The sequence below is a fragment of the Pseudonaja textilis genome, chromosome 2 (assembly GCF_049901715.1).
Source record: "Pseudonaja textilis isolate UNSWEBS1 chromosome 2, rPseTex1.2, whole genome shotgun sequence".
NCBI lineage: Eukaryota > Metazoa > Chordata > Lepidosauria > Squamata > Elapidae > Pseudonaja > Pseudonaja textilis.
In genome coordinates, this window is record NC_141991.1 from 143,726,235 (window position 1) to 143,745,005 (window position 18,771).

The following is an 18,771-nucleotide window of genomic DNA, read 5'->3' on the forward strand; positions in this document are numbered from 1 at the left end:
TTTTTTAAAAGGGAATTCAAAACAGAAGCATTTGCCCACAAGAAGGATTCTTATAATTAATTCCAAACTGTTATTTCACATTCATCAGAACCCTTAGTCAGTTTTCAAACAGTTTTCAAAGTCACTTGTTGAGATTGGTGACAAATATAAATTGAATGAACTTTCCAAAATCAAAGTTCTAATTACCCTTTTGCTGTTCATTCCAAAATAATTTTAGGGCCTTAAACCTGTATTTAAAACTTATTTTGCTAAGCAGAACTTCTGAGGAAGAAATGACAAACAGAAGATGGCTCCATCTCCAACACTTACTTACTCACTTACTTACTTATTTACTTACCTACTTACTTATTTATTTTGTCAAGCATGTATGAGAAAACAAGTATATGAACATAACATATAAACATATAAGTATAAACAGATGTAAGTATATACATCATAAATGAATATGGATAAATGGGAACAGTAGGACAGGGACAATAGGTGTGCTGGTACGCTTATGCACGCCCCCTTACAGACCTCTTAGGAATGGAGTGAGATCCACAGTAGACAGTTTAAGGTTAATGTTAAAGTTAGCAGAATGAAGAACCAGCATATTGACCAGCTCTATATAATCCCATTCTGGACAAGGAGAGGACTTGAAGTGGCCCACTAGCACTCCAGCAGTTGCTCCTCATGAGGAGACTGCATGACAGTGGTCCCCAATGGGTTTAGAGCTCTGGGAGATGAAGGAATAACCATCTTGCTGAAACCATGGTCAGTGTCCTCAAGAAAACGACATAGAATTTTGGTACTTTCTTTTCTGAACACTTTTGCGTAGAACTTTTTAATTGCTTTTTTTAGAATTTCTGGATCAACAAATTTTACAGGACCAGATGAACTTCAGAGATGATTTTTGTTTTATCTAGAATTGCTGCAAACAGTAAAATATCTCTTGGTGCTGGGACTACAGTAGACTCTATTAATTAGATCCTTAAGGAGTTACTCTTTAATCAACCTCATTTGTTATTAGATTTCCTAAGTGACCTACTCTCTTGCCAGACAATTATGTTAGAAAAACAATCAGGAAGTTAATGAGAAAACTTTCTGAAAGAAGTTGACAAATATTTGGAATAATAGAAAGCTATGAACTTAATTAGTCTTGAGAGACTGAAATCCAAGGGACTGACTGAAATTAAACAGTAATAAAACAATTATAAAAAAAGGAAAGCCTTAGCATGTGATTTCTCTCAATAGCAATTCTAGAAGACATCTGGGACAGTATCACATGTATATTGTAAAGTGATAATAATAATAATAATAATAAGTCTTTATTGATTAGCCCTTGGGCCATATCAAAGTGCAAAGTTCCAGCAACAATTTGTTACTAAAATTTAATAAAAGCAATTCAAAATGAAATTTGATAAAATACTATTTAAAATGGAACTTGATAAAATACAATTTAAAATGGAATCTAGACAAAATACAATTTAAGATGAAATAGTAATAAAATACAATCCAAAATAAAATTGTAATAATGTACAATAATTTAAAATATAGATAAAATATAATAACATTATATTTCGGAGTCACTCTTGCAATCTACCCCAATCAATCCTACATATGCAGATCTCAACTGAATCATTTTGTTTAAATACTGTGCTACTTTAAATGTTATTTTCAAGTTCTGGCTAGACATAAGGTAAGTTATTTTGATATGAGTATCCCAATAGGTCATTTGTCTGATATATAGACCAAGATACCTGTCTCTCATTCTCTTATACAGGCAACAGTCAAATAGGATGTGAGGCAGGTCCTCTACCTCTGCCGCTTGGCAAATGCAGAAACATTCTTTGTACGGTATTGCATGAAATCTCCCATATCTAACCATTGTGTCAAGCTGTTCAAATCTCGCTCTCATGAATAGCTCCCTGAGATGTTTTGGGAGTTGTGACTTCAAGTAGCTATCTACTTGGAAAGTACATTTGTATTTACTCAACCATTTCAAGTTACCTACCTTACTAAGGATAGCTATATCAGTTTTTGCATCTATATCCTTAATTCTTTGGGCAACTCTTTTTTTTAGATTGTTCTCCTGTTACACAAGAGATAGGAAGACCACAGCTTCTTACAAAATTTGTTAGTTTAATGATCCAGGAGATTTGTGATTGTAGTTTTATTTGCTCTAGTAGGCATAATTTGGGTAGTCTATCAGTCTTCATTTCATTAACTTTGCACCAGTAGTTATAAGCTCTAATTTTAGATAATGCCTGAATTGTATAAATTCCCAATTCAGCTCTAACTGCTGCAGCAGATGTTCTTGGGTCTACACCCAAAATACATCTCAAATGCTGGGATTGTGTTTGTTCTCGGACTGTGATTGAGTAAAGACTCCAAATTTCTGCTCCATACAAGAGCATTGTGGTAACCTTAGCCTTATAAACCTTGATTAATGGGACTAGGGACCCTGGATAACTATGGTTTTTTTAGCTTGAGCAATAAATTCAAATAGGCTTTTGCTCTAAATGTACTCTGTTGATGATGGCAGGCCCAAGATCCAGTCTTGGAAAAAGTTACGCCCAAATATAAAAAGGAATTAACCTGTTCAATTGGTTCACCATCCAATTGCCACCTATGTCTCTGATGGCTTCTTCCAAACACCATTATTTTTGATTTAGATTTACTAATGATTAGAGAGTTATCCTGGCAATAAGAGCTAAATCTTCTTAATAGGCTACGTAATCCTACTTGTGTGTATGATAATAAAATCATATCATCAGCATAAAGCAAGCTGTTACAGTAAGTTTTTAAGATCATCAGCATGTGTACCATGGTATCCTTCATTAACCCTGGCAAGTCATTGATGTATAAATTAAATAATAATGGGGCCAGGATACACCCTTGCCTTATCCCTTTATTTGTGCAAATCCTGTTAGTCAGGGCCCGTTAACCCCATACCGCACCCTCAAACAGGTACTTATATAAAGGGCTTTAATCAAAGCCAGGAGTCTAGGTTCTATTTTAAGAGATGTCAGTTTACTCCATGGTACGTCTCTATTTATCATATCAAATGCTGCTGTAAGGTCTATGAAAGCAGCAAACAGGGGTCTTCTCTTATAGGCATATTTGGCAATTAGATGATTCAAGACAAAGCAGTTATAAATAGTAGATCTGCCTTGTCTAAAACCTGCTTGTTCTTCTGTGAGGATGTTGTTTTCCTCTACCCAGAGTTTAGTTCTGTTCAAAAGGTACCTAGCATATATTTTTGCTACAATGTCAATCAGGCTCATGGGCCTATAATTACCAGGATCCTTTTTATTCCCTTTTTATATATGGGGACAACTATTGCCATCTTCCACCCATCTGGTATATTTCAGGTGTTATTTATGTGTGTAAAAAGGCCTGCTAATATAGGGCCGCACCAGTTGGGAAATTTCTTAAATAGTTCTGCTGGTAGAAAATCCTCTCCTGGGGCTTTATTGCTCTTTAAACTTTTAATGATGGACTATATCTCCTTTTCTGAGACTGGTGGCCAGGGGGTGGGGGGAGTTTTAGGGTTTATTAAATCACTGTTTAAAAATAATTTCTTTGCCAGTTCAGTGGAGGCAAACAAGCACTGATAATAATTCTCCCAATCCTCAGCAGAGATTGGTATGTCAAATGCAAATCTCCGTTCCTTCAGGATACCTGCTACAGAATGCCAAAATAATACTGAGTTATGACTTCTGGCAGCCAACTCAAGTTCTGACAAGATTGAAATGGCAAAACTTTTTTTCTTTAATGTTATAGTTTTTTTATATTCCCTTCTTGTGTGCAACTTCTTAGCTTGTATATAGGCAGTAGGGCTCCTCTGGGCAAGCCTCATGGCTGCCTTCAATTTCTTTTTCAGTTGCTGGCATCCCAAATCAAACCAGTGAGGTCTACCCACTTGGGCTTTTTTTGTAGCAGCACTCTCACCCAAGGTTTCTTCAGTTTCAACTCCCTCTATCACTTCTTCTCTGTTTGTAAGAATTAAGTCCAGTATGGCTGTCCCTCTAGTTTCACCCTCTACCTTTTGGACAACAAAGTTGTCAGCTAGGTTGGTTAGGAACTTATTTGATTTCTCACTTGGTGCAAAATTAGTTTTCCAATTGATATCAGGATAATTGAAGTCTCTCATAACTATTGTTGTGTCTTTCCTGCATATGTTTGTTATTTGACTGGCAAAAGGGACATCTATTTTTTCTGCTTGATTGGGTGGCCTATAATATACACCTATGGCCATGTCATTCTTTTTTTCTTTTATATTGACCCATATGCATTCTAGGAGGTTTTCATCTTTGGTTTCATGCATTTCTGTAGCAATATAGTGGTCCTTTACATACAGTGCAAGTCCACCTCCTTTTTATGGGGTCTGGGTTTTTTTTTGAATAGTTTGTATCCTTCTACCTTCTACCAGTATGTTCTAGTTATGGAGCAGCTAGCTCACAATGGAGCAGCTGGCTCAGGGACAGCCTAATAGCTTTTCTATTACTCCAACGCCCTCTATTTACTCTCGTGTCATAAATTTGCAAGGTAACCTGGTTAGTTTGCAGACCGTAGTTATGTTGGTCATCTCTTAGGCCTTTACCTGATTGAGTGTTTTCTCTATATGTGTTCAAATTTTGGGGAGGAAAATGAGGTCCTTTGCTAGTTTCATTTTCTGAGTTAGCTGTCCCATATCTATCCATGGTTATCCTCCCAAGTCCTTCTACAGTATTTGAGTGGCTCCTAACAAACGCTGCAAAAGATTCTTTCAGGCAATCAACCTTATTTATGACAATTGACAAAAGATTGTATATTGAGTTTACAGTTTGAGCTGTAAGCAAACATTGTCTAGAGAGGAAGTCTGTCACATTTTCCTTCTTTAAATTTGTTACATCTCCCCCCTGAGCAAAGAAGGCTGCTGCTGGGCTCCAAGAACAAGAGGGAGGAGGACAGCTCTACACACTGCTTATCTTCCAGTTGGTTTGTAAGTCCCATTCCAATGAATCACATAAATTAAGTTTGTCTGACAAGGTGCCTGTGAATGAGTTACTCACTGGAACAGACTGTCTGTTCGCAATATAATCTTCCATTTTCTGCTGCTTCAAAGGCTTGGATAAACTCTCTGCTGCAGAGTGCTGTCTCTTCCTTCTTTTCCCCATTCAGTTTATCTTATTAAGTTTAGTGATTTTGTATATAGGAAAGAAGCCCCTGATAAGTAGATACTTATCAGTGATAAATATCTAGAAGAAGAGGCCAACTGCATGGAAAGTTCTTGCAAAAGCAGCAACCTCATTGCATGGGATGAGACACACCTACATGACTGCCATTTTTCATTTGGCCCTTCATTTCACAGTTTAGCTGAGCAGAACTGGTTTTAGACTTCCTATTTTGATGGTCTCCAGAAACAGCTCCAGAAGGTGACTGCCAGAATCCTAATTGTCAAAAGAGAGAGTGTGGATCAATGAAAGGAAAATAGTTACAATCACCACAGCCATCACTACCATTAGCTTTAATTACAATTGGAATGCTAATTACTCTATTAATTTCTGATAAAGCTTCATTTTAACTTCATTTTTATTTCTCTTGTAGATAGGCAGCAAATCAATTTCATAAATAAATAAATAATACAGTTCCTGGTAAATTAATGGTGGGCTTAGAGAGGCCACTTGGGTTGAAAGAAGCTATCAAGGAGCTATCAGAGTCTTCTGGGATCCTATCTCACTCAGAAAGGTGGCAGTACATAAAGATTCCAGGAAGGGTATAACTCTATTGAAAGCAAAGAATAGAAAATATTAAGTCATCTCAGATTTGCAGGCAACTGGTTTATTTGACTATAGGACAGAAATAGTTTTCCTCCCAACCTTCCACAGTATGTGTGTAGAAATCTTTGACTAAGTGTTGACTTCTGGCAATGCTTGAAGAAGTCTCTGCATTTTCTTGAAGTGGTTTGCCATTGCCTCTGTTGTAGAGCGATGGTAAGGACGAGGCATGAGACCAGAGCGTACAAGTAACAGGCTTTATTGCTATGAATAAAGAGTTGTCGCGTCTGCTAGCTAACTCGCAGACCAGCGGGCGACAACGGGCTGGCTCTGCTCGACAGCCGGCTTATATAGCCGGCTGTCAAACGGGGCCAACCAATGGGAGCTGCTGGTGCTCCCGCTCAAACAGCGGACCTGGTTGGGAACTCCAACCAGTTCCACAGACATAACAGCCTCCTTCCCAGGGCTAAGAGAAAGTACTGGCTTTGTGCCTAAGAGGATCCAGGGAATTCTGTCTCCTGTTTCTAGCCTAATACCTTAATCACCACACCAAACTGACTCCCCCAACCTTCCAAACCAACCCCTAATTTCCTGATGGTCTCTCACGCTACTCCCCAGGTTCAACTCAATTTAGTTTTTCATCACTCAAGATTGGCTAAGCATAGCTACCTGCTATTCTGAAATGACAGTGCTGAGACTTTATCTGTTAGTGGATGGACTCCAGACTGGTTTTTGTTTTTTGTTTTTTTGCTGGGAGAGAGAATAAGCTCTGAAATGGTAAGGCCAAATTGTTTCAAGACAAGACAGTAGGGGGAGAACTTGCACTCCTGACCAAGTCAGAGATGAAGCTGGGATTCCTGTGGAAATCTCCCAGGGTCCTTTTTTCCTTCTGGAATAGAGCACACATGCACCAAATCCCTCACCCTAGCTGTGAAGATAAAATGCTCTACCTAAAAGTATCCACAGCAGGTTTGTCAATGAAAAAATTGGTTGAGGCATATTGAAGCTCTGGCCAAAATGTTGATCTGTGTTCTCCACACAAACACATACCTTTCCCTCAGCCTTGAAAATCTGAAAGGAGGCATAAGAGCACTTCCTACCCATTCCCTTGGTCCTGGGATTTTTCCAGAGTCCTTTCTTTGAACATAAGTGGCACTTTCACAGTATTGCTCATTTGTTTCTTCTGAAACCCAACTTCCAACTGGTCTTTCCTTTCTTTTCATACGCACCAAGACAAATTCCTTGTATGTCTAATCATACTTGATATATGTATGTATGTATGTATGTATGTATGTATGTATGTATGTATGTATGTATATGTATAGAGGAACACTATACAGAAGCCTGATGATGGTAGATGCACAACTACAATGATGTGGGAAAATACCCGAACAAAGCTGAATGCCATACATGTAAGTACTTAATAAAACATACATACATACATACATACATACATACATACATACATACATACACACACACCCACACACACACATACACACACACACACACACATATATATATATATATATACAGAGAGAGAGGGAGAGGGAGGGGGAGAGGGAGAGATCCCTATTCTGGATAAGAAGGCTTCAGGCTGACAGGATCTACTTCCTTCTTCTTTTAACTGGAACTGCAAGTTTCCACCCAACATAAAGAGGTATTATAACATGGTGACATCCCAGAAGTCAGAGGCAACTGCCTTGTGCCATTGCTAACCCTACACATTGGAAGAAACTGTATGTGGAAAGACAAATATGAGTAACGGATAATCCAGACAAATCATTTTTATATTTTACAGTTAAGATTGTGGTGGCTAAAGTTTAAAGAATAACATACAACACAGGTCATGGCAGACAATTGCTGGATCCCCACACTCATTACTGATGTGATTTACTACTCAGTATATCTGTAATCAGCCAATTATAAGGTATCAAACTATGGCTCAACATAATGCAAGTTATAGACTACAATATAATAATAATAATAATAATAATAATAATAATAATAATAATAATAATAATAATAATAATAATGTCATCTTTATTGATTAGCCCTTGGGCCATATCAAAGTACAAAGTTCCAGCATTATTTTTATTATAGACTACAATATGATTTATGATCATTATACAATGGAGAGAGAAAGTCCCCTGTTGTTCTAATTCAACTATCCTGCAATCTATCAGATTTCTATCTATTTGCTTCCCATTCTTGACCCTAGCAGTGCACCAGGAAATTTCATGTTACACTTAGAAGTTTCAATTAACCAAGACTAAATTTTCCACAGGTGCTCTGTGAACTTTAGTCTCAGGACATATTGGCACTTGGCCTTTTCTCTATAATAATGAATTATAATGTTTTGTTAATGGAGAATAAAGTAAATGATTGTGTCCAAGAATAAGTTTTGGCATACTCCCTGATTAATCTTAAATCTTCCCAGAAAATTCTCTCAAAATAGTCTATGGTTTCTCTTTTTGTTTCTTGGATAGGCTGAAACATGAGTCAATGTTGGGACAGTAGAACAAAATGTGGCTTGGGATATTACTGGCAAAATAGGATCAGACTTTTCGGATGCAAACTCTATCATCAGAATGTCTGTAAATCACCAAGATGCCATACTCTAATCAATAGCAGGAATCCATGAAACACAATATATCACCCACCCACTGACCAATGCTTGCCAGAATAGGACATTATGAAAGACTTTTGGGACTTCCCCAGAACTGAATCCCCCAAAATGGAAGTCAAACTAAGGTCCTCCTCCTCTTCCCAAGCATGGCACAAACATGGCCTGGTAATTTATCTTTGTCCAACTTGTCCGTATGATCATAAGTAAAATATGATGGGTGGGCTGATACTAAGCTGGGCTGATGTGAAATTGTATTTTCTCTTTTATCCTGATACTGTGCAAGGACAGCCATAGATCTGCAAAATTGGTTAGACTGTAACCTTAAAAGGAAGTCAGGAGACTAGCAGTGACTTGAAACAAAGGCAATAGTTGCAATATAGGCCAACTCAAGGACAGGTGATGAAAGCCAATTTCAAAAAGTCAATCAGGTTTACCACAAATATTTTTATACCTACTGAGCTCCTGAATGTGAAGGACTAAGCTTCCACCTTTGAGATCATGGTGTTTCAATATGTACTGTGGCAATAGATGATACTAATAATTTTGTGCTAGCAAACACAGAGAAAAAAACTAGAAAAGAAATAAACTGAAACCAAATCCTGTTTCTTTTCAATCATGAGAAGTTTATATATTTCCTACTATTTCAATAGCCAACTGATCAGGGGTGTCAAACTTGTGGCGTCACGGTGGCATCACGTGACGTATCAAGACTTTTTCCCCCTTCCCTAAACCAGCACTGGGTGTGGCCAGCACATGACGCATCCGGTCCATTGGCCGGGAGTTTGATAGCCCTGCAATAGATGCATTGATTCATATTGAAATCAAACCCGAGGCACTCTAAAGCTTTGGTCTACTTTTGTTTAGCAGGATATATAAAATCAGTCATTGTGGGTTTTCAGCATGGTCTATGGCATAATATTATATGCGAATCTGGCCACCCAGGGCTTTTTCATGGTTATATGAGTTCATCCTAGCATGATGAAAAGCTCTTACCACCCACCAGTTGCATTTAGCTATAACAGTATAGCCAACTTTGGCCTTTCCAGTAAGTTACTCCACAAATCTCCAGACAAACCTCTATTTCTTCTTTCAAGACTTCGTGAAGCTGCTGGGTTGTGGCTCTTTGTGCTATCATCTACCCAGGTTTGTGTGTCTGTAGGTGCTTATTCACATCCCTCCAGTTAGCAAATTTATTCAGGGCCTTTAGGGTTATTTTATCTTTAGCTGTTTGAGAAGAACATTATTTTATGCATTTTCTGTCTTTTTATCATTTGATGTTTTTTACATTGTATTTGACCCTTAATGAAGGCAGTTTAGAAACGTTTTAAAGGAATAAATAATATTAATAGCCTAATATTGATGAAAGAGTTGCCCTGGCTCTGGGTTGGTAAATTCTGTTAGCAGTCATATCTCCTTCCCTAGACTAATTGTCTTCTTCCTTCCCAGTCCCACCACAACTGAATTCCTTTCCTTCCTAAAAGCATCAGGCATTCCCTCCTTTATTTGACTTCATTTACTTCTGAATGGCAAGAAACTTTGTCAGGAAGATAATGCCAAAGAAGAAAAACTAAGGAAGACAGATAGGAAGACAGCCCCCAAACTAAGGCCTGGAGACTCTGAATAGACCTGACCCTGAAATTGTAGAAATTGACTCTTTTCATCTCCAAATAAGGAATGACCCATACCCATTCCCAGAAGAGATTGTGAAGGAAAAGGCAGCCGCAGATAAGAGCGAGGAAGTGGCACTTTGTCAATGTTTGAAAATAAGTCTCCTGTGGCAAGCCCATTTTGAGCCAACCTGAATAGGCTGTCTTCTGCACCCATTCTCAACTCTGTGGATTATTATCCAACAATCTTCTCTTGACAGATTTTTCATCGATCTCATTCTGCAAGCAAACTCTTTGGGGGGGTCTTTTTAAGAGCTCAGTGTACTGAGATCCAAAATCAACCATATTAAACATATTGTAGAAGACACCTAAACCTTATTTTCTCCCCACCCTTATTTTGGATTGGAAGGCATCTCTGGATCTTTCTAACTTACCCAAACCTTTTATCTAATTAGCAGCTATGTTAGTAATTAGACATGCAATCAAAGGGGTCAACCCAATGCCTAGTAGCAACTTCCTGTTAGGCCCCGTCTTTATTGTGCTAAGATCTTGCCTGGAGATATGAAAGCCTTGGGGGAGAAAACCTGAATTTTAAAGAGAAAAAGGGGTTCCTTCCTCTACCTATAGATATTTTTATCTTTCAAAAATTGGAAGGGCAAGGGAAGAAAAAGTTATGAAATAATACTTAATATTTTCACTTGGAATAATAAATAAATGTTTTATATGTTTGGAAATATTCACATAGCAAACAGAGAAATAAATGTGGATAGGGAGGCAAGCAATCTTTCAGTTTTTAGAAATCCATGAAAATTATAACCTGATAAAAAGTAAAAATCATAAGTTGTCAAAATTGCTGTTGTGGTACTGTTGCAGCATCAGAAAATGACACTGATTAGACAATTTCTCATGCAGCAAGCACATATTTTTGGGATGTTTCTCCCCTTTTCTCAGCATTTCCTTTAAAATTATGCTTTCTATTTAATACAATAGAAGACCAAACCTAGAATGCATAACTTTATTTTATTCCAATGTTGATTTTTTTTCCCAATATGCATAATTTGCCTGCCAGCTTCTCTTAAAAAGGAAAAACGAATAATTTAACAACCTGCAACCCCATTCCACTCTTTTTTCTTTTTTCTTTATTAAGCATTGTTAGGAAAAGGAAAAGAAATATGTTACACAAAAAAAAGATGGGAAAGATAACGAAGTAAAAATAAATCACAAAATACTGTTGATAAATATATAACAACATATCTTTATGCTTTTTGTTAGTTATAAAACTGTGTCACACTTTTACAGAAAACAAGTTGTTTTTTTAAGTAATAATTGTGTTGATAAAAGATATTAAAAAGTTAGTATTTGCATGAATTGCAATTTTCTCTATAATTTCTATTGGGGTGGAGGGGAGGATTGATTTTTCACATTGTTCCAAAACTTCTGTAAATTATATACGTCTTAATTCTTCCTCTTCATGGGAATTATTGGGATGACATAAATGAATTATCTGCAATAAGGGATGGTCTCCAGAATTGTCCTGTTCCTGAAAAGAAATTATGGAATATAAATTAGGGGGGGGAGGGAAATGTGAGCAAGCAATTCCATCATAGCAGTGTAACCTCCTGGCTTCTCTCATTAGATATGAAAGTTGCAGTATAAGGAAGCCCAAAAAAGTGTTGACTGTTGGCCATAAAAAATATCCAGGTCAAAAATGTGAGGAAGGAAAGCCTTTTTATTAACAAATTCATTCTCACAAGAAAAGATGGCATACTATTTTGTGATCTTCAATAGGTTTGGGGACTGGCCCCTCATACTAATGTTAACAAAGTCATTCATCTTTTGAAAAGTTTTATGTAAAGAAAATAATTAAATAGACAGTCAAGTCCACTCAAAAGTCCAATGAGAATTATGTGTAGGCTCTAGAGAAGGAAGATTTCACCAGGGTAACTTATTTTGTTAACAAGTCCCCAGATGCTATACCTTCTAAAGTGCCTATTGGGTTCTATGCCCCTGTCTTGTGCCTTAATTTTACCTGTATAATGAGCTCCTACATATAATATAAACTGTATAATCATTCTTCTTACACTCACTGTTTTCTATGGAGGCTTCCACACATTGCGTGACTTTGATACAAAACTGGAAGTAACAGCAGTGGCAGCAACAGATGCCCTTGTTGTAGAATCAAAAGAACTCAAAGATTTGGTAAGCAAGGAAATGAAATAGCAAATTAGAAAGTGTGGGATCTTTTCATTTTGTTTCTGAAATAATTGGGAGAGTCTTATAAATTTTCCTTTCCCCCTTTATTTTTGCATCATTAACCTTAGATGATTCATTGTCCTGAGGACGAGTGATTTTTTAAAAAATGCTTGTTTGTAAATACATACAATGTAAATACATACATTGTATTTTAAGTATGCTTATATTGGAGAGAGGATATTCAGTTCCTTCCTTCCTTCCTTCCTTCCTTCACTGCCTGTCAGCCAAAACTTCAGAAGTGATTACAAATAAAATCCAATTGAAAGTAATAAAATCTCATCCTTACAACAGTGTAAAAGCAGCTGACAGTCAACAAGCTAAATCAATATGAGAATTTTAACCAGGTTATCCTTTGATTAAATAATTTGAGGTTTCCCCCCATTGTCCTTCAGCCTTTTCTTTCCTCATCCTTCCAACTACATAGATAATGACTGTCTTTAAATTGCACACATGCAATAATTTTGTCTAATTGTGTGGGTTTTTTTAAAAAGAACTTGTAAGATCCAAAGGAGCTTTTTTAATCTTGGACATCAAAATGGGTCAAAAGTGTGTAATGATTGAAAATCTATTATCCCCTAAGTTTCAGCCTATTATCACATAAGCTTCATCCACAAAAACAAGGATCCATCAAAGATTAGAAGACAATAAACTTGCTGAAGATTTAAATTGTATTGAACTCACAAAAATACTCCTTTTCTCTTTTTTCCTTAAAGAAAACTGCAACTCTGATCAGACCAGAACTGTATCAAAAGAAATTGTTTAACACATTTCAGCCATTTTCCTCTTTCAACTTTTTTACCCACTCCCAGATACTTTTTTCTATGCAAAGTTGAAAAAGATAAGAATATCTTTTGTTCCTTCCTAACATCTTTGAAAATGAAACAGCTAAGAATTCAGCTCTTCCAGACAAAGCAGTTCTTGATCATAAAATGGAGCAATTTGGTGCGTGTCTTAGAAGAGTGCAGGATTATAGTGAAATTCTATAGAAAGGGATTCTAAGCCCCATTGACCTTGAACAGAAATTATTTCTCCCAGAGATTGGCAAATGCAACTCCATAACTATTGACCATTGGTACTGCTGTCTGGAACTGATAACAATTGCAGATTAAACATCTAGAAGGCATGTAGAGTGCTGATATATAGAACTGAGGCCTTAGTTGCCCTTTTCCAGTGGTGTGATAGTTAGGCATGAGTAATTAGAATCAGAAAAATTTAGGATATTTGGGTATCAATCGATAGGTGGAATTCTATAAAATATACAGATAACTACCGTATTTCCCCATGTATAAGCACCCCCTTTGTATAAGCCACCCCCCTCAATTTTTGGACTGTGAAGTTTTGAAAAAAATATTTTATTAGAGAAACAAGTTATGAAGAAAGAAAATTTACAAAGAAACAAAATTCGACGTCTAGATCTACAACTTCGGTCATGACGCCGAAAGCGGTGCATGCGACGCTAGCAATCTACGCATCGGAACGAGAGTAGGAACGAAGCATTCAGGCCGATGCCTAGCGTATGCATTTCTATCGCGTACTCGCACTCGTAATCGTATCATCACGTACAATTTTTACAAAAAAGTATAGCATACTGCTGGAAAACCAGTTTATTCCTACTTTATTATTTTATGCATTTTTCACGTATAAAAAGTGTACCTGCTTTGTATATGCCACCCCCCTACTTTTTGGGCTTGAAAATTTTGGAAAAAAGGGGTGGCTTATACATGGGGAAATACGGTAGCTAAATGAAAAGAGCTGTAAAAGTGATTGTGTAAATGGCTAGATGTATTAATGTTAACATTTGATTTTATAATACCTGCATAGATTTTTAACATTACTTTTGTCTTTTGTACACTATTGTTCAATGATACAGTTATGGATTGAGAAAAAAAAACAATAGAAATGTCAGGACCACATAAATCATAAAGTAGGAAGGGATTATTATGTCAAAGTGAATTCTGAAGGATAGCTATGTAGGACAGCTAGTATCTGAATTAATTTGCAATTCGGGAAGAACTGTCTTACTTATTGTCTGGAAATGAACCTGCATATCATTAGTAGGATTGCACTCTTTATTTCAAATGCTATTTCAAAGAAAACAGGATATTTAGATCAGAATGGGTTTAACTCTAAGAGTGATTATTTACTATAAACATGTTCTATTGTTTTCTTCTATTAGTTTTATATTTCTGATATAATCAAACAACTAGATCAATGAATTTTCTGTTCTGTTCTATTCCATCCCATCCCATCCCATCCAGAATGTTGTACATAACAACTCTGAGGTATTACATATTCACAGTGTTTTCTTTAGGGTTAACAAATCTGGGCTGCAAAACTGGATAATCATTAAATGATAGCAAAGAATTACAGTTTTCTGTACCTCCTTTTGCCATCAGATGGCTTTCTGGATTTTTGCAGCCCATGTCTGTTTGCCTGTGGTTGCTATTGTGCCATACATTAGATATATCTTGGTTGGAATGTAAAAAAGAACAGAAAGTTCAGCAGCAAAATGATGGTTACAGATGCCAAAAGGAAACCTGGAGAGGGTTACTGCACTGATAGTCTTCCTTCTCCTGGCATTCAATTGATTTTCTCTGTCCAAGCTCAGATCCATGGATAGTGAAAATTACACCACCAGCCGCCCTGACTTTCTCCTCCTTGGCTTGTCCTCTCAGCCAGAACAGGACTACTTCCTTTTTGTTATCTTCCTCATTCTGTACTTGCTGAACGTGACTGGGAACCTCATCATCATCTTTTTGATCCGTTCTGATGCCCGGCTCCTCCATGCACCTATGTATTTCTTCCTCAGTCACCTCTCCTTTGTGGATGTCTGCTTCACCTCAACTACTATTCCCAAGATGCTGCACAATCTCCACACGGGCTGCAAGAACATTGCTTTCACTAACTGCATGATCCAGATGTATCTCTTTCTGGCCTTTGCTATCACGGAGAACTTCCTGCTGGGCGCCATGGCACTGGATCGCTTTCTGGCCATCTGCCTGCCATTACGCTACCCTGTACTGATGAAACCACTGCAGTGTCACGTCATGGTATTTGTGGCATGGTTACTGGCCCACCTTCATGCCCTCTTGCATACCGTATTGATGTCCAGGCTTTCCTTCTGTGACCATCGGAAGATACCTCACTTCTTTTGTGACTTCCAGCCTTTAGTGGTGATGGCCTGCTCTGATAAGAGCCTCAGTGAAATGTTGAGTTTCTTTGAAGGAGGGACAATTATTATCGGCAACTTAATTCTCATTCTTGTCTCCTACATTCGCATTGTCCAAGTTGTGCTTCGGGTTCCTTCTGGCCAAGGTCAGAGCAAGGCCTTCCAAACCTGTGCTTCTCACTTGATGGTTGTGGCCCTCTTCTATGGTTCTGCAATTGGGGTTTATTTCCGGCCCCTCTCTTCCTATTCTGGGGACAAGGACAAGGTGGCCACTGTTATGTATACTGTGGTGACTCCCATGCTCAACCCTTTCATATATAGCCTGAGGAATGCAGACATGAAAGCTGCCCTCCACAGAGCATGGGATAAACTAAGAAACACTTTGCAGAAGTCACAGACTATCAACACTTGATGTCAAATATTGGAGAATGTTATTTGATGCAGTGTCTTACACATTTAGCATGGGTTTTTATTCCTAAATAACTTTTTTTATTTTTAACCCAGTATGTGAATCTTTACATTTTGTTTGAATGAACATAGAGTTTATGTTCATCTTCCTCAACTAAGTGCTCACCAGAATGTTGAACTACAATTCCCATAAAACAGTCAACCAGTATAGATGGATATGGATGATGAGAGCTGTAGTCCAACCCTTGGCATCTCAGAAACCTTGATAAAGCATCAAGTCCCTGAAGACCTGACTCTACCAACTTGCTTGGGGTGCGCATAGAGCATGCAACCTCGAAATTTGTTAGGGACTTAAAGGGCCACCCACCCACCTTTATACTTTATTCTATTCTCGTATTAACTGCCTTCTATTGGGATACAATATTTATATGGTTTTTATGTTTTTAACTGTGCACTGCCTAGAATCGCTCTGTGAGTGAAAATTTGGTGTGTAAAAAATTAAATAAAGGAACAGGTATTCATGATGATCAGCATTAAAAAAACAGTCCTAGTTTTGTCATTAATTCTGAATTTGCTAATCCAAAATAAATACTACAGGTGATTATAGGATGGTCAATGATGGTCAATCATGCTTTTGGTTCCAGAATTAACAGAATGGACAACTGTTAAGAGGCAGTGCGATGCAGTGATTACATAGTTGGACTAGAGAGATCTTTGCTCATCTGTGAAGTTGTCTAGATGACTTTGGGCCAGAGACTCACTCTTTCTCCAGAATACCTTACCAGTTAAGAGCCATGATACCTTGGTCATCTCACATTTAAATTACTGCAAAGCACCTGACGTAGGGCTGCCCTTGAAGACTACTCACCTGGTCCAGAAGGCAGTGATGCTGACAGTGATGGGCATGTTGCATTATGTGCACAGGTTGCCTGGTTGCTATTTGGCTTCTGAGTACATTTCAAGGTGCTGGTTATTACTTATAAAGCCCTGTTTTGCAAAGAGCCTGGTTATATTTGAAAGACCATCTGTTTTGATGTTTTCACTTATCTGGTCAGGTCAACAAGAATGGCACACTCAAGAGCTTGGCAATTATGCAGTGTCATCTTACAGGACTTGGGAAGGATGTCTTCTAGGAGATTGCTCAGAGTCACGATGGAGTCCGTTTTCCTCGAAATGGGTATAATAAATACAAATAAAATATGAGTGGGATGAAGGATAATAACCTGAACCCCTGCTGCCCACATACATTTCTTCTGAAAGAGACACGAGGAAGAAACATGCAATAATGATGATCTTCGATTATTCTGCTGTTGAAAACAAACAGTTGTGGATATTTCAGAAATCTGTTTGTGGTAATAATCTAAACCTACTAACCTACTATGTATTATTTATTTTCCCACCTCATGTACAGCAACCTCCTGTAGTTATTTATTCAAGTTTGATAACATTTAAGAGTAGAATAGACCTACTAAAATAATCACTGGCTCTTATGAAGTTCTTCTTAGTAAGATTAAGTTTGGATCCAACCCATCTTTATAATCGACTTCACAAAATAGAAACTGTCAACAAAAATATATATTGTACCATCTTATATTATTGCCAAAGTGAGGAAGCCAAACATTGTTCCATTCAAACAGATCATTATTTTCTCCAGGAATTGCACTACTCTTAAATTTCTAAGACCTCTAGGAAGTAATAATCACTGACTCTTATGCAGGAAGTTAGCACCCACACCTCTCCTAGGAACATCCTAGGAAATATTAAAAAGACTGAATATTTCATCTAAAAAGAGTAGAAACTCAGGAGCAGAAACTCACCTCAGAAGCAGAAATTCACCCCCCTTTGTTAATGGGTAGGCCATTAGGGCCTGGGCCAGAACACTTTGCATAACAAAGATCTCCAGGTAAAGCTATAAAAATTGCCAAAAGCCCTTTCGGTGCATCATCATCCAGCAAGGCTCAACCAAGCCTGGAACTCAGGACAGCCTACAGAGTTTCCCCTGCATGGCCCCATGGGAGACTGACAACCATTCAGACTACAAGCTCCAATTCAAATCCCAACAAAGGTTATAAAACCCAGGCACTCTCAGCACCTCAGTCCCTTCCTTCTCTTTTCCTTCACCATGGAGCATGTGATCATCCTTCTTTGGAGCTTCAAGCCATGTGGTCCTGCTGTCCACCATTAAACCACCTTCCAAACAGCCTCCATGTTTCCAGTGTCTTTTCCCCCGCTTGGAACTGAACCCAGAAGGATATTTCTTCCAACAGACCCAAATATAAGATTACTACTATTTTATACTGCCTACTTGTTTTAATAATGCCTTTATATTGTTGTTGCAAAACAACTGACATTGACTAAAATACAAGATCATTTTAAAAGTACCTGGTTTTTATTACTATTTGGGGAGGTTAATAAAATTAAGACAGCCTGTTTCTCATTATGATATTGTAAAATATTCAATAGTATTTAAGACAGTCCTCACATTATCTCCTAGCTGTGGATCCATAAGGAAACTTACCCCGTGGAAGAACATCCTCATTAAGGCCAACTCAAAAACTCAAAAAATATTATGCAAATGTGAAGATTGATCAGAACTCTGACTTCAACCTGGATAACGATGTTAGAAAACTTTCAATGGTTACATCAGTTGGAGAAAGAAAGGGTAGCTTAGTCCAGATAAATTGCAGCTTATCCTTGCAAACACTTAACCTTAAGAATCCAATCCAATGTACATTCAGAGAAATGCCACATTTGAGTTTAATGAGACACATTCCCAGGTAAGATTTTGATCTATGGATTTGGAAATAAGCCTTAAAAAGCTCCCTGAGACTGGAGTCTAACTAAAATGCTGTCAGTTTATTCAGATTTACCCGCATTTCATGAATTAAACTTACATTGCCCAATGTCCCAAGATGAAGTGGGCAAGAGCAATATCCATTACAAAGCAGGAAAGTTGAGACAGGG

The 18,771-nt window shown here is 37.6% G+C and overlaps 1 protein-coding gene across 1 annotated transcript; it reads left to right on the plus strand.

Moving 5' to 3' along the window:
- Positions 1-14,842: 14,842 nt before the first annotated feature.
- LOC113443423 (olfactory receptor 1L4-like) lies at positions 14,843-15,811 on the plus strand. Its single transcript, XM_026711627.2, has one exon. The coding sequence runs from the start codon at positions 14,843-14,845 to the stop codon at positions 15,809-15,811; it is 969 nt and encodes a 322-aa protein (XP_026567412.1).
- Positions 15,812-18,771: the final 2,960 nt, after the last annotated feature.